This window comes from Dermacentor variabilis, chromosome 8 (assembly GCF_050947875.1).
Source record: "Dermacentor variabilis isolate Ectoservices chromosome 8, ASM5094787v1, whole genome shotgun sequence".
In the NCBI taxonomy this organism is placed as follows: domain Eukaryota; kingdom Metazoa; phylum Arthropoda; class Arachnida; order Ixodida; family Ixodidae; genus Dermacentor; species Dermacentor variabilis.
In genome coordinates this window covers 18370368-18395002 of record NC_134575.1, presented here as the reverse complement: position 1 = coordinate 18395002, position 24635 = coordinate 18370368, and the positions used below count along the sequence as shown (strand labels likewise).

Below are 24635 nucleotides of genomic sequence, written 5' to 3'. Positions count from 1 at the left end.
TGCGCAAGGTGAGGGTGCGTGGCATTAGCTAGTACCTGCCCTATTCACTTCATTGTAATGTGCACCATGATTTCTCTACTTACGAAAATGCAAAATGCGATGCACTGATTTTCGTGTTGAGAGAGAACTGCCAAGTTGTTTTAATTTGGATAAACATTTATTGCATGCGACACAGTGTTTCAGCAACAGTCGTTGTTGGAGTGCTTTTATGATGGTCTACTTCCAGCTCTAGATTCCAGGAGCTTCCAGCACCCTCAGTATGGCAAAGCATGACCTTTAAGATAAGGTTGAGAGATTTGGACACCACCTGTGGTAGGCTTTAATTCCACACTTGATTCTAATGTGTGTGTCATATTGGGTTAACTTTTCCGTTTGGTCAAGTGAATACAGTGCGGCTTAATGAACCAATGGTGTGGTTGGACATTTTTGTGCTTCTTTAATAGATTAATATCATCTATCCAGCCAACGTCCAATTTAAGGGAAGTTGATTGTATTTACAACATTGCGCCATATGTGATGAAATAAGCATATTTGGGCAGCAATATTTATAAATTTGTCACCAGCCCTAATCTGCACCTTACACCTTGTGTGACCTGCCCAAATCCACTTCTTTTCCCCTTTCTCGCAACTAGAATATTGGCTGTTCAGTCCATACTTTCTACTTTCATATGCCTAGCTCCTGAGGTTGTACCTATAATTTTTCATTCTATTGAGCGCAACAAGAAAAGGTGTGAAGACAGGAATTAGAGGGAGCCAGCGTCTTAGCATCGGCTTCCTCGTTATACAGGCCGGGCGGGTCATGTAATGCTTAGAGCGGACAACTGGTAGAGTTCTTTTGTTGCGCATAACTTGGCAAGGGAAGGAAATCTTAATTTAGGATGGAAGAGCATTAGGTGGAGTGGAGAGATTAAGAAATGTGCGGGTAAAATGTTCCACAGCATGCTCCTGTGTATGTAGCTAGCATAGCTCACAATTGTCTAGACGGGGGGGGTGGGGGGATCTCAAAATGCCGTAGTCATTTGTCGGGCTGCTTACAGTGCACATAGTTGTATAGAGGCTACATGCATTTCAAGGCTGTGGTGGGAAGGCTTACCCGAGGCTTGACAGTGTGGCATAGTAAAATAAATATTTGCATGGACTGTCTGAGCTGTAGCATCATTTAACAAGCCTGCGCATTGTCATGGGGTGATTAGGGATGGTGCACACAGAACGGATTCTAGCAGAAAGGGTGTATAAGAAGAGAGCAACCGTTTATGGTCGAACCTGTGTGCATAAAGCTGAGTGAAACCTTAGTGACAAAAGCAGCATCAGCAGCTGTAGAATAACACTGCTCAGTCCCTGCTGCTTTTTGTGCGGCATGTGTGCACTGCGGAGCAGTTAGTAGCATTTTCTTTGGTTAGAGAATGTATTGCAGTTTTCGTGACATGCATAAAATAACATCCATTACTTATGACATGCTACTAACAACATTCAGAAGATTCTTTTGCACAATGCACATTTTGCACAGGTGCATTAGCATAAAGGCGATAATCTGGTAATGAAAGGCCCCCAAGATTTCAGAACAAGACAGCAATGGCGATATGACCCACAGTCCACACGTTTCGATGTAAGTTCTAGGCAGTAGGGTGCAAGAACACCAGGACAAATGCACATTTGTGGACGAATCTATTCGTAGTCTCTTCTCCTTTTGACAAGGCGAGACTGTGTAGCACGTGCTTGGTGCAGGCAGCTTAATTGGGCTGCTGCACCGAGATGGCACGTGCCGGGTAGCTCCTGCAGTCCAGGTTGGTGCGAATCGCAGCGGTTCACGGGTGTCGGATAGGCCGCGACGCGGCACAGGACCCTCAAGTGGTGGTGATGTGCAACCCCTTGATATGCGAGCTGACTTGGGAAAGGGACCACCATGATGTATTGCCTGCGGCTGATGGTTTGGCAGTGCCACGAGTACTGTCCTCAGTTGGGAGGCTCCTCTGGTTCAGTGGAACCGCTGCTGTCGGCTGTCGTTGCGCTGCCACTAGAGGCAGGTGATCTGGGCCGGTACCTGTGGCATTTTAAGAGTAATAAATATTAGGAGTACAGACAAGGAGCACCAAATGCAAATCGATCGACCGTGTCTGCACTTCCTATGGCAAATGATGCGCAAGACAAATTTCAATAAAAATACATGTCACGATGCGCAGAAAAGAGCATACATAATGAATTGCAGTAATTGGGAATAATTTGTTCGTAATCGTAAACCTACTGCGCGAGTAAGAAACTGATACTAGCATTCTGCCATCATGAGGCTGAAAGCATAACACCACATTACGATAGGACGGCAACAAGAAGCATTGGAGATAATGGCATAGAAGTGAAGATGCATGCAAAATCATTGGCCGATGCTAACAGCAGGGCCTCTGTGGACCACTAATTGTTAATTGGTTGTGGTCAATTACATGAACAAGCGATCTGCTATTTCAGAGTCGTTCTGTTGTGACTGGTCGGCAACCTGCCTCAATTTTTATACATAGTACGCACCGCCACAAATGCGATACGTCGTTTTATACTTCGCGTACGATGCTGTGGAGGCTACGCGAGAAGTTCGATAATCGAAATGAGTAATTCCGTGTGCCTCGTAGTCAAGTTTCGTGGTCGCACATGCTCGCACGAGCCCAGTGCAAGCGTGCGCATGAGGCGCCGTAACGGGCTGCAAACGAAAAGCCAGAGAAGGGAAACATCGAAGCGCATATAAGATCTAAAACAGCGTACTAGCAGCCGTATTAACAGCCGTATAAGATAGCTCATTATAGGGTAAAATCATTTTTCATTTAATACTGAGCCTAAGTAATGAGCAATTTCGTGGAATTGCTGGTAAAAACGCCGAACTGTATCGTGGTGCAGACGTAGCTACTGCGCGAGAATTCTAGCTAGCTTTCACACCGTTGCACGTTATTGGTGAAACGGAGTAGAGCAATGAGCTTCTTTACAAAAATCTGCAGAACCCATCCCACGATGACTCGACGGTTGTGTTTAGCATTGAATCGTAGCGACGCAACGTATTGCCCCTCCGCGGGAACCAGTTAGCGCTCGCTTTTCCTTGCCGTTGCTCTAGGAAACGCGCGGACCTTGCGTTTTGGTTTTTCTTTTTCGTTGGCGCCATTTTTCTCCCTAGCTCGACTGTCTCGGCGCAGCGAACGTTGCACGCTGTGTTTCCTGCGGTGTTGTGCTAGCGCTATGCCGTGCTGTAGTTCATATAACTGCAGCGAGAAGCCTGAAGATGGTTATGCAGTTTCTGTGATACCACAGGCGAAGCGTGACGGCTTGCGCAAGGAGCAGTGGCTGCACAACACTGGCCGAAATAATTGCTCCGACAAAGAACAGTGTTGTTTCCGATGTAAGGCGCCTTTCTTATTGCTCGTATCAAATCATCCCCTAATGCTTCAATTAAAAAAAAAATGCTTCCGGTCTTCTCATCGGTGTTTTTTCTGCGACAATTTGCACGTTGCATAAAAATTGGGGTTGTCCTCAGTATGCTGAATATTCTGCTGGGACTCGCCGCCTCGCACTTCGTGAACTGATATTCGGTCTTGATGGAGGCGAAAGGCGTAGCGCATCAAAAAGGGATAATCGAAGAACACAGACGACACGCAGGTTTGTAGCTACGTGCGTGTCGTCTGTGTTCTGTTTCTTATGCGATACGCCTTCTGCCTCCATCATGATATACCAACAAGCCCGACGTGCAACTTTAGCTGTTATTCAGTCGGAAATGCCGCACTGTAGGTTCTGCTTTGCGCGGTGAACAGTGACAGCCTCTCGATCTCGCTTTTCGTGATTGTTAGGACCCGTTGCCCGTTTTACTGAAAATCGAAATAACGGCTTGTAGAGAAACTTTTTTCCAGCTTTGTTGTGTGCGTCAGTCGCTTAGTTACAATGAATGCAGGCCCTGAAGAAAGTTAGTGGCATGTATACCCGTGGCATTGCGGGTGATGAGCGCTAGCTAGTCTACATTGCATTTTTCAATGCGCAAGCATTCCTTTTTGAGTACCCCAGCCCTGTCACGCTAAGTGTAATGCCTTGTATCTGCACAATGCGTAATTTGCAAACCAAGACATTTAATCATTGTAATAGTGTAAATGTAGATCATTGCTAGCTTTAGCGATAAGGAAAATTTACCCCCCCCCCCACATAAACATAGACGATACCCTTAGAGATGCATAAGGCTCCTTAGAAAATGCATGTGGAACCTAATAGTAGGGGGTGGGCCAACTGAAATTTAGGGGTGGGCTAACTGAAATTCCGCTGTATGTTTACACGTACTTAGACAACTCCAGTAGAGTGTGTGCATAATTTTTCAATTCATGAACTTTCTTTGAATTGGGCTACCAGGCACGCATAAGTGGGCGACTATTAGTTTTCTCAATGATACAGGCTATGTGCAGGGCGTGTTCCCATGATCGCTCATGCTTTTTCGCAGTGAAAATGCACAACCATCCTATTCAGTTTAGAGACCACAGCGCAAAACCTACTTTCGCATAAAGAAAACAAACATATGGACGGACGATGCACTCGCGAGTAATTCATTATAAAAAGGCACGCCGAATGTAATACCTGCGGTGCACTGAGCGCACAGGCAAGATGAGCCAAACACAGAGGGATGTGCCACAAACAACGCTAGATCAGATGCACAAAGTAAAGCATCTTATCATGTGGTAGAAAAAATGTCGAGTAGAGAAATCGCCTCCAAGCTCCTATTACAACAATATGCCCCATTCATACGGCTTTAATGAGAAACCGACCTCCTCATTCACGTTGCGTTCAGCATTATCGATGCTGTTATCTCCGTTTTTTTCAATATATTCAACACCACCGGGGCGCGCAAGCGACCCAAAAATCATGCGCCTCCATCGAATAATGCGGCCCGTCCGCGAGCGCCAAGGAGAAAGAGCGTGTCGTGTGCAGCGCGTGAGGACAATCGAGGAGGAAAGCACCGCCGGGAGGAGGGTGTCGCTACTTTCAATTTGTAAAGTTTAACGCTTTCAGTGTAAAGCTTACCACTGCGCCATCTAGCGGGACCGCCGCGAAGCCTGCTCGTGACCTCCGAAATGCGGGGCGCGTCGGTGCGTGCGAACGCCCAGGAACGCGTCATGCGGTAACCGGGCTCCTTTGTCGCGTTTCTCTTTGGGCTCGTCGCGCCATCTGTGACGCCGCCGAGAAGTCCGCGCGCGGCCTCCGAGACTGGTCCGCTCGCGGTCGGGACCAAAACGTAGTACTCCGTGATTCGAAGTACGGCAGCGAGACTTCCCGAACGAGGGCAAAATCAAAGAACAGAGGGGGGGGGGGGGACAAGCGCTCACTTTTCATCTGGGAACCTTTATTGCACATGAAGTATATGCACATGTTGCGGAATTCAAAACAAACTACGATCTGCTGGAGTGTGTAGCACGAAGCACATGAAGTCGAGGTTTTGACGGAAGCCCGTCTGGTCGGGAGGCATCATGAAGAAGGGTAAAAAGAAGGACACCGACCACTGAATGAATACAAGAAAAGACGTTTGGGCTCCCCTGACGGGTGCTATCTGTCATTTGTTTTGACAAATGACAGATAGCACCCTCAACCGGAATGACGGAACCCTCCCCCCCCCCCCCATCTACACGCGCTGCTTACATCATATTTTAAAGCCATATAAACATTGTATCGCACGTCCTTGATTTTATTGTGAACGAGGCTCCCGTCAGGGGAGCCGAAACGTCTTTTCTTGTATTCATTCAGTGGTCGGTGTCCTTCTTTTTACCCTTCTTCACGAAGCACATAGCTACCGGATAGCCCGCGAGAAAAGGATTCTTTCGAATGCCTGTACAGCAGCATACCCGACTGCCTCGCCTGTAGCGGTCCGGGTGGTACCGGCGAACCGGAGCTGGCTCTGCCGCTGTGGCACCGCCCGGTTCCTTTTTCGGGCGGCCGCACGCTCGAACGCCGCGGCCTCCAGCAGGGCGTCGGGACCCTGGTGCCCGGCGCCTGTCAGCTGCGGTCGCAAAGTGCGTTCCCGAGATTGGCGCATCGTGGTCCGTGTGGTCGACGACGCGTCTGTGAAACCTCGATTACTGCTGCTTACAGCTACAGAGCGACCAAAAGCGCAACAGCAGGCTTGAAGGAGGGGGGAGGGTTGATTGTCTGAGCTATATTTGTAAATCACCAGTCCCCTCCCCCCCGATAAACAAAAAGTCAGCGAGAATTTCACGGCAAATGGGATAGAAATGCGTTAGGAATACAGCGCACCTCTCCGAGGTCCCAGATCCATGATCGAAACCGGGTTCGCCGCATTCCAAAGTGTTCAGCTGGAGCTCATTCGACACGCGTCTTGCCTTTGCGAGGAGCGAAGTGCAACCGACGGTGGCACGGAGTAGACCAGCGTTAAAAGTTACGTTAGTCCAACCACAGCTAATTTCCCCGAAGCCTTCCTTGGCTTCATTGTATGTTGCCCTTTATGGTGGTCATGATAAGAAAAAAAAAAGAAAAAACATCGAACCCCTCGGTTTGCCTTCTCTCTCGTCGATTCATATCGAGGGTCCGGAATCGGGCAGCCTTGATTTCATTAGGTAGCATGCGAGGGTTTATTCGCGGTGCGCCCGCTGCCAAGTTCACGTGTTATGTGACACACCCCCTCCTCCCCCTCTCCTTCGGTCAAAATAAGAAGGATGTTCTACATCCGGGCCACCGTCACAGTGAGTGCCGCTGACTAACGTACTGCCAAGGTTAGATCTAGTAAACGTAAATACCCAAGCTAGTGGACGGATCGATGGCCATCCCCGTAGCACAATTGGTAATGCAACGCGCGCGTTGTGTATTTTGCTACCACTGGCGGCAAGTTATCTTTTCGTCCGCTTTCATTTCCCTTCGATTTATTATGTTCTGCATTTCAGTATCAACCACAGCTAATTTCCCTGATGCTTTCCTTAGCTTTGTTTGTCGTGATTGACAAACATCGAGCCCATCGATTTCTTTTCTCTGTCGTTCACACACACGCAGTTTATTTATTTTACCCTAAGGGTTTGTACATTGCAGAGGGGAGGGGCATATACAGACCAAAATTGGAAAAAGAGTTCATACAATAACAATAAGAAGCATGAACAATTATCAACTGAAATAATACAAAAATGAAATGAAACAGCCGCAACTAAGATAAAGCAGAGTAATTTGAACAACGAAAACAACAACAAGCTCAAAAACAGAACAAATTAAATACAAATAATTAAGCAATGTTAAGCATGTTATTCAAGAAACCCGTTAAGAGCGATGTATCCGTGATGGCTGTAGCTGCTTCTGGCAGTTGATTCCATTCGGAGGTTGTTCTAGGTAAAAATGCATGTGAATAGGTCAAAGTTCTACAAGGAGGAACATCAACTTTTTGGAGGTGGTCAATTCTAGATGACATGAAAGGAGGGAATTTAATGAACTGATTGGGGAGATGATTTTCGTGATAGTAAATTTTATGAAAAAGCGCGAGCCGGGCTATTTTGCGCCGAATTGTAAGTTCTGGAAGGTTAAGTAGTGACTTCATCGTGGTAACACTGGCTGTGCGGTCATAATTGGATAAGATGAAGCGAACGGAACGATCCTGCACTCTTTCAAGTTGGTTTATCAGTGCAGCACCACCAGGATCCCAGATAGATGATGCGTATTCAAGTGACGGACGAATGTAAGTCGTGTAGAGAAGCTTTTTAAGTGGTGGGGGTGCCATATAGAAGTTTCTTCGAAAGTACCCAAGTGATCGGTTAGCTTTGGTGATGATGTACCTCACATGATGGTTCCATGATAGGTTACTACAAATATTGACACCGAGATATTTGTATGAAACAGACTCAGGAGGCGTATTATCAAGATGATAGTGTGGTGATGCAAATAAGGTGGGAGATACGCGCATTGATTTGAATTTCGAAATGTTCAATTCCATGTTCCACGTTTGACACCAGGAATGTATGGTATTTAAGTCGGTCTGAAGTAAGGCAACATCGTCTTGGTTAGTTATTTTCTGATAAATTACATAGTCATCCGCAAATAGGCAAACCTTTGATGAAATGTTATCGGGTAGGTCAATCATGAAAATTAAAAAAATAAGGGTCCCAATACAGACCCCTGGGGAACACCCGATAGCACTGGCTGAACTGGGGAATCAACAGTATTTGCGGAAACAAACCTAGTACGGTTAAAAAAGAAAGCTCGAATCCAGTTACGAACATTATGATCTAGATTTAACTGGCCGAGCTTAAAAAGTAGTAAATGATGACTAACCTTGTCGAATGCTTTAGAGTAACCTAAAAAAAATAAAGTCTACATATATGCCTCTACCGCGTGACCGGTTTCCCACACTTCATATACTTCTTTTTTTCTTTGACGCTCCTAATGCGAACGCATTAAAAAGTTTAGTGTGTCACAAGAGGCCCGGTGAAGCCGAAAAGACGCAAAAAAGGAATTCTGGGGTTTCACGTGCAAAAATCAATATATGATTGTGAGGCACGCCGTTGTGGGGGCACTCCGGATTAGTTTTGACTGCCTGGGGTTCTTTAACGTGCAACCAATCCGCGGTATGCACGGCGAAAAAGACGCAGCAGTGAAGGGGGGGGGGGGGAACAGTTGGTGACGCCTCTCCTATGTTTTTGTATAAGCTACTTGTGACGTCATAGGCGGAAAGATTTCATCTTTGCCGGGGAAAGAGGGGGGGATGACTGTATTTGCTCCCCCCATATGCGATCGCCCCAGCGCTTTCAATGGCGAAAAAGAAAAGAAAGAAAGGCTCCGGCAGCCAATGCGGTCCAATTATCGCGTTTCAGTCGTTGAATAGTGTATATAATATATTATGCACACGCGCACGTCCCCCAGCCCTGCACCGCCAGGTGTTTACGTCCAGACGAATTCGCGCGCGCCTGAGGTTCAGAGGTGGCTTTTACCACGCTCCTTAGTTTCGCTCCATCTAAAGTCTCGGTAAGTTCCCGCTGCGAGCATGTACCATTATAGATACCGCATTGTGTGCAATCTGTCGAAGAAAAAAAAACGATGCAAGCTGCTTTATAGAGTACAAAGTTTACCCATGAAGCGTTCACTCGATCGATCGCTGCTCGGGCTCAATTAGCTGATAACGGTTTCGCTGCGAGCGCAGTGAATACACTGCGGTGAACAAAACACACACACAAAAGAAATCGTTACAATGGAAAGCTCCCGCATCGCTTCCCGGAATTTTCTTTTTGTTTAAGGAAAAGGTCAGATAGTTATCGCTGATATGCAGGCGCTTCGTCTGCATTCAAAAGGGAGGCAGTAAGTTCCTTAGGAAAACAACCATAACCACCACGCCAGCGCACAACGGCAGTGGTATACGTTCGACGACAGTAAACAGCAGCAGCAACAACAACAAAGAAGGGTACCTACGAATACGCGGAATGCTTTAAACTGAAGCGTTCTAACTACGTGTACGCGGCTTTCAAAAGACGGGGCACATTAATGGGTTAAGAAGCGTATTAAGCTTTGCTTCCAGGAAGTATGGCCCCTCGGTACAAGTTATTATTGCGAGCCTCGCGAAAAAGCGGGATATCTGATTTGAAGATAACGCCATAGAGTATAATATACAGTGAAGATTGTTGATTTTCCGGCTTAACGTTCTCTTGCGTCTTCGGGAAACTCTGGTCATGCATAATATGTGTAAGCGAGTCGTTGATTTCATCTCTGTCATTTCGCGATTGTGAGCGTACCGAAACTCTGCTCTTTTGGAAACAAAGATGTTGAAGACAGCAGAAAAGGACGCATTTGCAGAGCTTTGAAGTTTGCATGTATACGTCTGAGCGGCCGCATGCTTCACTGCCCGTCGCCTTTGATGATAATGGTCGTGATGATAAAAAAAAATTCACCGGCGGTTACGATGCTTCCTAATGGGACATTTGAGCGCAGCTCTGTACGCATTTTCATTTCTCGATGTATTGGCTGGCGATTCACAGAAGCCGCAGCCGACCGAGCTCCCAGACGATCGACGCGCGCTACGCCGGCGCCATCTCGTGGCCACCGTCGTCGCACTATGCTTTCTTCTCACGCTTTAGCCACACCCTCCTCCTCTTTTTATCTCACGGTTCCGCTGCACCTGCCTCTCCACTTTCCTCCTCGCGCCTGTTTTCTCGCCTCCTCCCCCCCCCCGCTTCGCACCGCGTTCGCTCTCATCTTTCGCTGTGCTCGTTCGCTCGGTTAAAGGCTGTTTCACATGGCGCGATTGGGGCGAAAAAAAAATCGCACGTCGCAGAGTGATTTTCGCTAACAGCTTTCACATGCGTTTGTGGCTGCGCGATTTCCGTCGCAGCGATTCGCAAAGTTGCCCCCTGCCCACGAACTATCCATGCCTGCGTCGTTAAATAAAAACAACATGGAAACTAGTGAAATATTCGAATTTTCCTATTATTATTGGATAATAGAATAAGTACGCCATTTTGTAACGTTCAAAAGCGTTGATTGCAGATGCGGTGAGTGAGACGCTGCACAACACCGCAAGTATGAGCGTGCAGCTTGTGTGGCGTCGGCGGGGTGGTTCCGTTTAGTGCACTATAGTTTCGTTGTTGCTATGGGAGCCACAACTTTCTTCCTGGATGAGTATTTGTTTTTGCAGAAGAACCACCTAATGTTGAGTGTGCATGTATGAGCCTCCGGCACAATTTGTAGTGGGTGCGTATCAGCCGTACACTGCAGCTGGCATCCTCTCGCACTTCCCAATGGACACGTGGCGCCATCCAGCGGCGCTTCTGCGAAATCCGCGCGTGACCTTCGAGATGCGTGACGCGGCGGTTAGGGCTAACGCGCGCACGCTGGCGCCACATACCCGACGACCCAAGTTAGCGTGATGGAGGTTCATTGAAGAGCGGCAAGCACCCATTGCACGCATTCGTGGCACAGCTCGCTAAAGGGTCGGGCTGCTGTGTTTGAGGAACTCGTGTGACATGGGCTAAATTCCGCTCAACATGGGATAGATTTTAAATCTTTTCTTTTTTTATTGAAGAGGTTGGTGAAAACGACTAGATACCCAGATGGCCGCAGAGCGCAAATTGCGGGAAGTGGCCCAAATAGTGCTAATCGCAGTAAAGGCTGGTGGAAACGCACTTCACGAGTGCATGCTCTTCGTCTTTTGTGACGACGCAACGGCCTGGAGCAAATTAGTGTCAATTTTTCGCGTACGCTAAAGGTAAGAGCACGACCAAACCAGTTCCACAGGCGCACTATACCTTATATTCCGAGTGAAAATTTTCCGCCACCGTTTCCGAGTTAGTACTGTAAAGGCTCGAAGGCAACACGCATTTATAAGGGGCAAATAGTCTCACGAGGACATACAGGGGAATTTAGGGGCGCGCCCAGGCACATTTAGGACGCATACTCACTGAGCGCAGTCTGAGCGGTCGGTCGGTCAGCAGCTCGAGTTGGACCACAATGGCCACCTTGGCCGGCGTGCAGTACGCCGCGGACGAACCGGAAGTGGCGCTGCCGGAAGTTGCGGCGCCCACCTCCGCCAACGTCGTGTTCCTCCTGGCGTCCGCCGAGAGGTCGTGCGCCCACGTCCTGGCCAACTTGGCCACGCTGCTGCTCGTGCTCTCTGGCAGCTCGGAACGGCCTGAGCTCGACGGAGCATATGCGATGTGGCCCGTAAGCGTGAATTGCACGCTGGTGCCGCGGAAAACTTGGGGAACGTGGAAGATGGAAATTCAAGACGATGAGCAAAACGATAACGAGGTGAGAAAGGGAGCCAAGGTTTCGACAAGTGGGCTTCTCTTCTTTAAAGGGACGCTAAAGGTTAATATTAAGTCAACGTGGACTGTTGAAATACCATCCCAGAAACCTCGAAATGCTAGTTTCATGCGAAGAAGAGACTCATTTTAAGAGAAAATGTGTTCTGAAGCGTCCGCGTAACTGTATAGCGCATTTCAAAGCGCCCGCCCTCCGATCGAAGAGTGGTGACGCCATGGTCTCATTGTGACGTTGCGCCGTCGGTGAGTTAAACGGCGCCTGCAGACGGCGCTACGGCTTTTCTGCGCAAAACGCAAACGCGCGGCCAGAAACAGAGCCAAGACAGAGCCGACAGCAGCGCGAAAGCGGAACTATGGTGGCTAGCGAAGTGGAACGCGCGCGACGATAACCTGGTCCTTTATTTTATGACGCCAACTTTTACGCTCGTTGCAATGGACGACCCTGACAACGACACATTGGCTCGCGATGCTGGGCTCGACTTCAGCGATTTAAGCACTGATGAACGTGACCTGCTGCTGAGGGCTCGCGCTGCCGGCGTCGTTGGGTACTACTACGACGGCAACTGTATGTCATGGGTGTACATATTCGCACATTTGTAGCTTTTCCTTCATGAAAACCAATGCCGCACTCACCGCCTCGTCTTCGACCTGCAGTTGTTCTTGCGCTTCGGAGAATACAGGCAAGACCGACGGAACAACGCTACGGGAAAGCATTGCTTTGAAAGGCACTCCACACGACTTCAGTAAGTCGGCGTTGAACTCGTAATACTCTGGACGAAAGTGCAGCGAGCACACTATGCGATTTTTCGGCTCTTTGCCACCGCGCTGTGGCAGAGGTACGGCACTTAACCACTTCGAACGGAGAGGTTCACTCGTTGGCACACAGTAATAAGTAATGTTGGATTCGCCGCTACAACTGCCCTTGGCCAAGTTCCGCGGACCGTTCGCGTATCCCACGACATCACATGGGCGTGGCGTGCTCGCTGCCTGTTCCAAATGCAAGTTTCGCGAGCCAGCAGAACCAGCGCAGCACGACGCGATAACGAAAAAACTGAAACTCCAATGTGCGCGCGGCGCAGAGTCGAGCGATAACGAAACCTTTCGACCACACACACTACTGAAGGGTAACGTCAAAATTTTATTTTTAATTAGAATCGAACAGACGTAGACAAGTAGCATTTTCTTCCGTCTTATAATCTAATGAAATGATCTTCTTAATACGAGTAGTTGAGTACTAGTGACATAAATTGTGATAAGGAGTGTCCTCGTCGTCGGGCTAGTACCGGAATGTCGCTGGGGGGTCTCAAATCGTGTCATGCATTTACATAAATTTCTCGGTTACTAAAGCTCTGTTCGCGATTATATTGGCGCCTTAGACGTTCTAGAGCATTGCTTTAGCACTTTAACTTGACTTCATAGAACCTTTAGTGTCCCTTTAAGGCGACATATGCTTTCCTCGGCACAGTATATATCGGCTGTTCAAAATTAAGCTTTATGGTTTTCTTAAAGTTAGGCAATTGGATGCACACGAAGACCACCTGTGCACCAGTGATGTAGCCAGGGGGACACAAAGTGAAATGATAATTATCGCTGTCAGCAGCCCAATTAACTAAAATTGAGTAATAACTTTTGTTGACTGCAGTAAGTGTATATATTTGTATTGAAAAGTTAGAGGCAGTCGTGTATCTACACAGTATCGGCTCAACGACTTCCAGCGTGCCTGTGCTCCGAGATATCTGACTCCAAATTTCAATAGCCTTGACGAATGCCGCCTCCTCCTCGCGCACTCTGGCAGAGGCCGACGCCGCGTCGCTATTGGCCTAATAGCATCACGTGGGCCCTCGCGCCGTGCTTCAGCGCCATTTTCGCTCGAGAAGCGTCCGCGGTCGAGTGGCGAGGAGCGCACGTTGGTACCGTTGCTACGCTCGAGCGGTGTAGGCGGCGCCACGGTCGAGGAGGGAGCGTGAAAGAGAGGAGAAACGAGGAGGAGTGAAGGCAGGGAGGAGAGTGTCGCTACTTTACGAAGTTTAAGGGGTTTTAGTGCAACGTGGTCTACACCCACCCAGCGAGGGAGAGGGCCTCACCATCTCTCCAGGGCTCCGCCAGGTCCAGGTAGCTGAGCGTGCTCTTGATGGCGTGCGGTTCTCGGCCGGGTGTCCGCACTCCTAACGGGGAGGACTCGTACTCGTTGGGTGAGCAGGCACCGCTGGCGCTGGCCGAGTAGCAAGCGCGACGAATGCTGGTCTTCAAACCCGTACTCGCCACATCGGGCATGCCTGCGCTAACGCAGAGAGGGCGCGGCGATGCTTTCGAAGGCAACCGTGAATCACGGGAGAAGAATGTTTGAAGCGCTAAAGAAAGACGGACTGTAGAAATATCTCCGGCTGTGAACTCACTCACCCGCCGCTATGTCCAAGCATCTCGTGGTATTCTAGTGTTGAAGACGAGGTCGCGGCGGCCGCGTTCCAACACGGGCGGGATAAAAAGAAAAGATAAACTGCACGTGTACACATAGTAATTACGCGCGCATAAAGGACCCCCTTAATCCGAGCAGGTGGTCTTCTCGCACCTTGTCAGCGACTAGATCATGGGACCATAGCGTCGTGAAGGAGCCTTCTGCTGAGGAGCTTATACCCAGACGCTTCGAAATCCACCATGCATATTGCTACTTGCAACAGAGCCTCTGAAATCTTCGGCGCCGTGCGTTGCCACGCGCAACGAAGATCTCGGAGGCCGTCATCGGACGTCGTGACCGGCATCGCGGGCGTAACGAGGTTAGAGAAAAGAAAGCGCTAGATAACGTGGTATAAAGAGGTATTTGATATAAAGAAATATTCACTTCAGGCGCTATGTCCACAAATGTGCGCACGAAAGCAGGGCTGTTCAAAAAGATTAAAAAAGAGAACAATGACCAAAATAATTATATTTCAAATATGTCGCATAGATCTTGAAGCATTTCTGATTGAACATGTGCTGAAAGATTTAATAATATGCCCAAAGATCTTAAGTGAGCTGGACGGTAGAGAAATGGGGGTTTGTTTGTGGTGCCAGCATGCCGTCCTTTTAGGGGCTCAGGTTTTTTTTTTTTGCCATTGTTTTTCATAACTTTTCATGTCAGGAATATTTTTCGAGTGGGTGGATTGGCGCTTCACACGAAACAATTGATTTTATATCTGACGCCTCCCGTAGAGAGTTCTTGCTCTCTGTAAACATGACTGAACCCAGGGAAGAATTTCAAAAGTTCTTAATCCGTTCTGCCGATGTATATATACGCCTTCCGCGATCCCCGAGATACGAGAGACTTGGTGAAACTAAATTTGTTACCGACGAAAAACAAAACAAAAACAAATTGGCGCGGGGAGAAGATCAGAAACGCCGAACTCTAGTCTAGAGTCCGCCGTGCTTTGTGCTTACTGGACGACCTCTGTCGCGACGAAGACTGCGGAAGCGGCGGCGGCAGATGGCGCTGTTGCTGCGCTACGAGCCTCTTTAGCGAGGCCTCGAACATCGCCCTCTCGTTCGTCGTCGCAACGCCCTGGGCCGCGGCGTCCGCACGAGACGACGACGTGCTTTCCGGCGTGCTCGATGGGCCCGGGTTCGAGTACCGCGCCGAAGAGCTGCCGACTCCGGTCTCCGAGGGCGCCGTCGCGGCGTGCGGTAGCTGCGTCCCCACGGAAACCGCTTTCGGGGGCGTCGGCGCGGCCGCTGTGGAGGCGGACGCCTCCGCGGACGGTGGATCGGAGGAGGCCATGGGCTGTGGCGGACCGGTAGACTTCCCGGATCTTGCGTGGCAGAGGGTTTGGGGAAAATGGAGACGTGAGGGCTTCTTATCGGGGTAGTTGTTGCATTACGCTTTCTATAGGTGCACCCTGCCGGTATTTTCTGACCGTGGTTGCCAGGGGCGTAGCCAGGGGAGGGGGGGCTTATGGGGCTTCAGCCTCCCCCCCCCCCCGAAATTTTTTCGTGCTGTCCATGCACCGTCGACCAAAGAACCCCCGCCGCCGGAAGTAATTCTGGATTTTGTCTTGAATGTCTTTTTCGCGCTCGAAAAGACATTTCACCGCGAACATTGCGAACTCGGGCTGGATTTCGTGGCAACGCCCATGCCCCCAGAGTCACATAACGCCAGGAGCCCCATCCGAGCGCACATTTTCAAAGGAGTTTTGATGGCGAACGGGCTCGCCGCGGAATCGCGCGGAGGCCACGGAATCTACGGAGCGCATGGATTTGAATTCCTAAACTATATGGGCATAAAGTTCTCACAAACTTTTGATGCGAAACGTGCATTTACATTTCCAAAGTTGTGCTTCAGATATTCAAGTGCGAAAGTTTGTCGGTTTACTGTTGTTATAAACATTTCACGCCAAAGGTGCATTGACTTTTCTAGTCTTAGATCGGAACATACAACGAGACAAGCCAAATCAACGCACTATCAGACAAGTTGACAAAACACGTAGCGAGATCCGATGAGACGAAGCGTTGTGGTGGTTAATTTGTGCCGTCATGTCGCACAAAAAATATCAACATTTTTTTTTTCACCTCGCCATAGCATCCATGTCAAGACACTAAAGTCAGCCAGGGTCTCTACGTTATTTATTTTTTCTACTTCGACTTTTATTCGCGAGGACACATTGAGCCTCTTATTTTTTTTCTTTTTTTTTTTTGTACTCGCTACTCTACCCGCAGGCTGCCAGGGCCAGCCAGAGCGCATGCGTTTTTCTCGTGTTGCCCCGACCACCGCGCGGCGCACTTCGTTGCGCGTTCGGTTTGCTCTGGCCGAGTGCATTTTCGCCTGGCAGAGATTTGGACGTTTTCTATCTGGCAGACGAGAAGAAGAAACAATGGTCGCCAGCCGCCATCACTGCGGGAACTCGACGGATTGCAGCGCGTTCGCTTGAGCGCAACCTCTCCGGAAAGTCTTGTCTCGCCTTTGTAGGATACCGAGCACTATGCGAATGGTTCTCGGTGGACCAAGCGTCTCACGTTTTCTTCGATATTCATTCGGTAGCCACATTAGGTGCCCAAAGTAGGCATTGGATTGTGGCGAACATATTCTCCTTTTTTCACCACTCCAGAGAAAGCATAGGCCGTCATTTCAGCCGGAAAGGTGTTGTTGACTTCTTTTTCGATCGTCAGGGGACATTACTGATGGAATTTGCCAAAGTCGGAGGGATTATCAATAGTTTCCGATAAGGTGAAACGCCGGATCGGCTGCGTGCCGCAATCAAGAACAAACGAAGTGGAAAACTGACTATGGTGTTGGGCTGCTGAGCACGGAGGTCGCGGAATCGAATCCCGGCCACGGCGGCCGCATTTCAACGTGAGCGAAATGCGAAAACACCCGTGTACTTGGATTTAAGCATGTTAAAGAACCCCAGGTGGCCGAAATTTCCGGAGTCCTCCACTCCGGCGTGCCTCAATCAGAAACTGGTTTTCACACGTAAAACCCCATAATTTATTTTTAATTGTTTCACGACAATGCCCGTCCCCATGTGGCTGATGTGGTTATTACAAAACTGGTAAAGTTCAAGTGGGAAACTCTGCAACGTCCGCCATACAGCTGAGACCTGTCGCCTTGCGACTTCCACATTTTGGGACAAATGAAAAAAAACAGCTCGAGGTAAACAGATTCGTGTCGGACGATGACGTGAAAGAGTCTGCTGCAGATTTTTTGAAGCAGCAATCCAAGCACTTTTATGAGACGGGAATCACCAGACCCGTTAGTCAATGGGACAAATGTAGAAACGCTTATGGAGACTACTGTTGAATAAAGTACCCCGTTTGTCATATATTCGCATTGGCCCACTTTCATTCGACTCGCCCTGGTATATTTTGCAGAACGGCTGTATATACGTGCTCTCTGTTGGGACAATAATTTCGGTGCAACTACTCCCGATGCACGAGCGGTGACAGCTGCTTCTGCATAATACACTGGAATAAATGAAAGCGTCATTGAGATTTATTACTGGCCGTTGCATGTGTACAAAAATGTAAACAAGGTTCTTCAGTGACAAAGTTTCATTAAAAAAAAGACGTGGAATGCGGGAGATGGAAATTCAAGACGATGAGCAAAACGTGAACAAGGTGAATGCAGGAGCCAACGTTTCGACAAGTGGACTTGTCTTCTTCAAGGCGACGTATGCTTTCCCCGCCACAGTATATATAGGTGGGGTTGTTCTAAAGGGGAGAGGGTGTGAGGCGGGAGGATGCGGAAACGAGGGAAAATGCGTTAGCGTGTCGAATTGAGAGTAAGGGAACGCTGTGTACAAGGTCAAAGCCAGGGCACACCCACCCCGGTCTGTCAACGCACGCGCGTTAGCCGGCGTTGACAGACCGAAAAAAAAAAAAAGAGCGAAGACAGAAAGACAGAAAAAAAAGAGCGAAAAGAAAAAGAAAGCAAAGGAAAAAAAAGAGAAAGGGGGGGATACGCCAAGAAATCAAACTAAGTGTTGTTGCCTATGCTTGAAGTTTAGCATAGCGAATAGATTCTAAAGCTCCCTTTGAAACCTTTATGCCTATTGCTTGCAGTGTCTTGAACTTATGGATAAGGTATGATTCTCTGTATTTTATTTCTCGTTCAGAACGGAAATTTGACTGCAAGATGTAGCGCTTAAGTTCATCAAAGTTATGACCTGGTTGGTTGAAATGCTCGGCGACGGCTTTCGGAAGCTTTTTAGCTGTGTCCGCGCGGTGTCCGTTTAATCTGACGTTCATTGATTGTCCTGTTTCACCGATATATTGTTTCTTACAGAAGGAACATTCAAGCATATAAATCACATCCGAACTTGTACAAGTGGAGCTAGATTTGTCTTCATGTGTATAACTATTTGCGGTGCTTTTAATTTTAATGTCACTTTGAAGGTGCCTGCAGGTTTTGCACCTAGGGCGACAACATGCTTTTATTACGGGGGAATGCTGTTGGCTGACTTTTGCGTGCACTAACATGTCCCTAAAGTTCTTGTTTCGGCGATAGGTAACCTTGGATACATCCGGGAACGCTTTTCGCAGACGCTCGTTACTTTTTAATATTGGGTGGTATTTTCTTAGGATGTTTATGTTTGGGAGTGCATTAGAATATTGATTAGAAAATGATTGATCCGGGACTTCAAAGAGGGGCGACGTAATAATAACGCATTTACAGCTAAATCGTCACGAAGTTTTTATTGCCACCTAGGATTATCCTACTGAAGGATCGTTGCTATCACTGTAGTGCTTAGTTAATTTATCCTCTATCTCTTGTACTTCTCTTACAACCTACCTGTACTTATCCCCTTTCTCACGTCTCTTGTACTTTTCTATATAATACCATGCTATTACGACATTTTCGTTATAATGTGTTACTTCTTGGTGTATCGCCCGCTAGCCTAAAGTCTGACGTCCACACTGGCAGCACTATTCAGATAAATTAATCAACAAGCCATTTACAAAAATAAACTTTTCTTGAACAGACCAATTATGCATACGGAATGCAAGCAGGACTTTAGTACTCGCCAGCGTTCACTTCTGTTCAATTCCAAATGTCAGATGGCTACCGCCACTCGCCCACTGTCACGGTTCTGGAACGAACGTTAGTCAGTGAACTCACTGGTACGGGTGACGACTTGTGCAGGCTTCTAACGCTCATAGCCGCGGCACTCATTTGCGCTCGAACATCCGCTGACACTCACTAGCACTACACTTGCACCCGCATATCAGCTCACAATCACTAGAGCCCTCTGACGTTCTCATTCATAGTTAGAACATGAACTGGCACTGAATCACACTCACTCTTCTGAACTGAATGTGAATGAGTGTGAGATACGAACGTGGTGGCAAAGCGCACCTGAAAGAGTCGCAGCAGTGCTTTGAAGGAAGGACCAAAGATAGAGAAGGGATAACACACTCGTGATTACGTGCGTCTGCATGTGCCTGTAAGGACGAAACTTATACCCGGAAGAAATTTTAGCCCTGTGCCATTGTTTCGACAAGAAGACACTGCTTTCTTCCAAACCTCGTATTCGCCAGAACTTGAACTCTTTGTTTTTGTCTGTTGACCTCAGAAGTCAAGAACAGAGAATCCGTCGCTCACGAATCAAGTCGCACCTTTTGAAGGTTCGTCTGCAGCGGCCTCTTCACTGCCCTGCGGTATCGTCTGCTTCGGGCTAGCTGGTGCAGACGAAACCAACGAAGTCGTTTTCTAGATGGAGTCGTCTGCTCCCGACATGGCCGGCTGTCGTCTGCGGTCACGCGCCGCAGCCTCCATGGCAGCTGCGGTCCGGGACGTGATCGGCGCCGCGCTGCGACACAACGTTCCATTCTTCTTCTTCTTTTTCCCACTGCATCTCCTCTGCCTCCGCAGTCTCGGATTCCCTCTAATGCTGCCACGATCACCTAAATCGACCTCGAAGCTGCTGTCGTTTGGTTCCCCTCAAGTGCACCCAATAGGTTGCCGTTGAAGGTGATTTTGATTACCTGAAGGTCCATGGCACGTACGAACATTGGGGATTGACGATCAGTTGCGCACGTTTTCCTTACCTTCTCTTGCACTACGAGAAAAGATTCCCGGCAGGGGTGTCTGCGGTATGCAGAAGTTTGGTATGTGGCGAAACCGCGGACATGTGGGTTGGGCCTACCCTATAGACGTGCGAGACGTGAAGACGTGAAGAGGGGATCCGGGTAGTTGAGCCCATGCCCAGTGTTTGGTCCTTTAAAGGGTAACTATAACATTTTGGCTCGCGGAAAAAAAAGCCCAGTTTCAGATGGCGCGGGTTTATAGCAGCTTTCGTGCAATTTTTTTCGTTTGAAATTCTAGTGGATGCGTCACTAAAATCTCACAAAAGTAGACGTTTTTGATGCCGAAACTGAAAAAAAAACCCCGTCATTTCCGAAGACCGGAGGTGGCGCATGACTCAGAGCGCGCGACTCCTCGACATTTTACTCGACGTAGCCTCCGAGATCCGTGAACGACTAGCCGCGGAGTGCTTAATAATCCCGGAGGCGACGTGCAGGGTTATACGCTATAACATATACGGCTAACCACCAGGTGCATCCATCGTCTCCTTAGGCGCAATTTAAAGGCTGCTAATAATAATAAGAACATAGATAATTACCAACCTTGCAGTTTTGCCAAGACTGCTTCTGTGGTACATCATGTTCGTTTATTGCCAATTTATCCAAAATGGAATTTCGCTGGATTTAGCCTCGTCAGGAGAGGGGGGGGGGCGGACCGGGAGTAAGTGTGGCAGTTGCCTTTTCTATACACATTGCCACCCTTTTTTCCTTCCTTTAATTGTCTTTTAGATGAAGATTTTCTATTCCTCTAGAGGCGCCTATCTTAATACACGGGGACGGACAAATCGTTCTTCTCAGCATCCACTGCACTGAATTTCGTGCAGTTTGCTGCATTAAAAAAAAAAAAATTAAGATCTGCGCACACGCGTGCACAGTGCGAAAGACGAGGGCTGAAGGAAGAGCACGACACAGGCGCTCGTCTATTGCGCAGTGCACAGACGTCGATATTGAATCACCAACTCGCCCAAGCTTCCACCTTATTAAAATCTACTCAGTGTAAGGGCCCCATTTTTGAAGTTTAGGCCGATAAGTTTTTTTTTAGAATAATCGTTTTAAATCGCAAAATATAAAGAAGCCAAACCATTATTTCTTTAGAACTCTGTAACTCAGCAATGTGAAGTATGTGATCAAATTTCTGTTGATGAACCTATCCGGGCTTCTGGAGCGGTCAAGCCTGATGTGTTGTACATCGTTCTGAAATATACCACTAATTTGTGAGTAGGCTTTTTACAAAGCTCTCGCACACGTTGCAGCCGTTCATCATATTGGTCCGCTAGAGACTCTCTAACAGGGGCAGCTTGCAGAACTGCGATAGCTGTTTTTGGCGCGCAGTTCCAGATTTGTGAACCTTATGTTTCAATTTATTTAAAGCTTGCTGATTTTTGGTAATCTTCGCAAAAACAAATTCTGCTTCCTATACAGTCAGTAGAATGTGACTTTATCTTTCAAGTGGAGCTACTTTCATTCGAAAAGGTCGAGTGGTTGTCCGATGAGAAAGTTACTGCGTTTTACGCGTATTTTAATATGGAAATCAGAGTTGGCTCCGATGTAAGCTTCCTGTTAACGCCTCACACATATTCTTCTAATGCTTTCTTTCTTTCTTCCTTTCTTTCTTTCTTTCTTTCTTTCTTTCTTTCTTTCTTTCTTTCTTTCTTTCTTTCTTTCTTTCTTTCGCGCAAAGAAAGATGGAACGAAAAATTTTGGGCGTAACGTTAAGAGACAGGAAAAGAGCAGTGGGATCAGAGAGCCAACGGGGATAGCTGATATTCTGAGAAACAAAAATGGAGCTGGGCAGAACCATGTAATGCGCAGGATATGTAACCTGTGGACCATTAGAATTACAGAATCGGTGCCAAGGGAGGAAAAACGCAGTCGACAATGGTAGAAAACCAGGTGGGATGATAAAATTAGGAAATTTACTGGCGCAAGTTGGATCAACTAGCTCAAGACAGGGGTAATTGGAGATGGCAGGGTGAGGCCTTTGTCCGGCAGTGGACATAAAGATAGGCTGATGATGATGATGATGATGCACGTTTTTAACAGCTTTGGTATTTTGTAGTATCTTAATGTGCATTATGTGTAATATGCAGGGGGATCATTTTTATTCTCTATGGAATTTTTAAAAATCGCCTGTGGCAGATTGCATAATTTTTGTCCTTGAGCTGGATTATTCCAAGAGGCTGACATTATTAGCACGAGAAATCGAGGCACATATTCAGCAAATCAACAAACAATCACTAATTACGTCTTAATTACTTTACGTTACATGTTGCAGTTTAGGAATTGTAGCCGCTGAGCCTTCGAGACGTATCTATTTGAAATGAATTGCCACGACGACAGCGTTTTCGAGATATTATTTCCCAAAATGTGCCGTTCCAGTTACTTTTGTAAGCAGAAGCCGGTCACGTAGTGCATATATATATATATATATATATATATATATATATATATATATATATATATATATATATATATATATATATATATATAATCCACCGTCAGTTTCACTTCGCTCGTCGAAGAGGCAGGACGTGCATCAAGGGAGCTCCTCAACAACACTTAGCAATGTGGTGAACGCGGTTTAAACCATGGATACGGGACATCAAGGAGTTGCGACATAATGCTGACGCATTTCTTTCACGGCCTAATCGCCACTGAATCTTTTTTTTTTTAGTGTGTGAATACGTGGCCCAGTTTTGCACACACCAATGTCCTTGCAGGAAAGTCAGTGTACATAGTGAACCATCACACGCCGTGGCTTTATGTAGTACGTTTTTTAAACATTTGAAAAATAAAAGGAACACGTCGCTATACAAATAAAATACAAGCGCTTCCATTAGCGCTAATTTTCTTTTTCTTTACGACCGTCTCTCTTTCTTTTTTAAGTCCCGGTCTTCTCCGACAAATTTCAGGGACAGCCAATGAATGTGCTAAGCGAAGCACCGCCTGTCGCTACTTCTGGTAACTCGACAACCATCTTACGAAGGGATAAAGGTAATTGCTAGCAACATCCTGGGAGCGGGCCTTGGTAGCCTGTACATCTTCGCATGATTGCTGGTCGTTATCGCCGTGCTTCGCGAGCTTCTTGAGCGTTGATCCCGGAATATGAGCGTCGCCATTAATCATGTCAGTAATGACTGCCGGTCATTTATCGGCTGTGACGTCAAGGAGGGAACGGGGTAAGCCCTCTGGGACAAAAGAATAGGGAGCGCCTAGGGAAGCCGCCGTTAGGGTTCGCTCGCGTACTTGCTTGCGAAACTCAAAAGTGATGTGCAGTCTAGTGGGAGCCATTACCGTGACAGGTCCTCGAAGGCAGCGAAGGCCTTGGGAACCGGATGCGATCCGGTAAAGAAAGAAAGAAAGAAAGAAAGAAAGAAAGAAAGAAAGAAAGAAAGAAAGAAAGAAAGAAAGAAAGAAAGAAAGAAAGAAATGTTGAACGAAGTGCACGAAAGAGTCGCCGGTGCACCTTTTCTAAATAATTTGTTTCCTTTCTTTTTTCTTTGCTGAACTTTCTATATAGAGAGAACACATAATGGTCCAGATGTGAAGTGCGCAGGAGAGCTTGCGCAGCTGCAAACGGCGTCAGAAATTGATACGACTGCAGTGCGGAAAGTTGGTATTTTAGTAAATTATGCAAAACAAAGAGATCGAAAAAAAAGGGGGGGGGAGAGGTGAAAGAAAAGTACATTATCGCAGGAGTTTCCCTCATAAATAGGCTTATATATAAGTTTTGTTGATATTTGATGACGACTCGATGTAAAGCGTATGCATAGGCCTATACACTGGGAATTCCTCTTTAAACTTCGCCACGTTTTCTCAGCTGCATCGTCGCGTAGCCTACGCGATTGAAGCGTTTTTTTTTTCTAAGTGCTACCTTGTTCTGCGGAAGGACGTTGTTAGTCTTTATTGCTTTGTATACGTATATACTTTTGTCGGGTACATACATACATACATACATACATACATACATACATACATACATACATACATACATACATACATGTAAATAATACCCCTTCAGCAATAGGGGAACACAAATTGCTATCATGGCAGCTTCTAAACATGGATGCCCAGCATTAAAGTGGTAATGAGCCTAATGTTATAACAGAAACGTGTTAGCAAGGTATAACTTTTCAGGTTCGAATTCTCAGAGTATGTATGTATGTATGTATGTATGTATGTATGTATGTATGTATGTATGTATGTATGTATGTATGTATGTATGTATGTATGTATGTATGTATGTATGTATGTATGTATGTATGGGGGTATGTATGTATATATGTATGTATGTATGTATGTATGTATGTATGTATGTATGTATGTATGTATGTATGTATG

General features: G+C 47.2%; 1 protein-coding gene and 1 long non-coding RNA gene across 2 annotated transcripts in view; one reads left to right on the top strand and one right to left on the bottom strand.

Annotated features, from left to right (window-relative positions):
• Positions 1-24635, top strand: part of LOC142589745 (uncharacterized) — a 153561-nt gene that overhangs the window by 47195 nt on the left and 81731 nt on the right. The gene's annotated exons all lie outside the window — the stretch shown is intronic.
• Positions 1088-20175, bottom strand: LOC142590739 (uncharacterized). The gene is made up of 6 exons (XM_075703167.1): positions 19827-20175; positions 15159-15526; positions 13829-14020; positions 11382-11677; positions 5847-6001; positions 1088-2041 (listed from the first exon to the last, which is right to left on the bottom strand). Exons 2-6 carry the CDS (start codon positions 15493-15495, stop codon positions 1954-1956), a joined length of 1068 nt encoding a protein of 355 aa, XP_075559282.1. The 5' UTR covers positions 15496-15526; positions 19827-20175; the 3' UTR covers positions 1088-1953.

Coding starts and splice junctions, on each gene's coding strand:
- LOC142590739 (XM_075703167.1), bottom strand. CDS start 15,495: ATGGCCTCCTCCGATCCACCGTCCGCGGAGGCGTCCGCCTCCACAGCG. Junction 6,002..11,381: donor GACCGCTCAGACTGCGCTCA/GTGAGTATGCGT, acceptor TTGCGACCGCAG/CTGACAGGCGCCGGGCACCA. Junction 2,042..5,846: donor GCTACAGGCGAGGCAGTCGG/GTATGCTGCTGT, acceptor AAAATGCCACAG/GTACCGGCCCAGATCACCTG.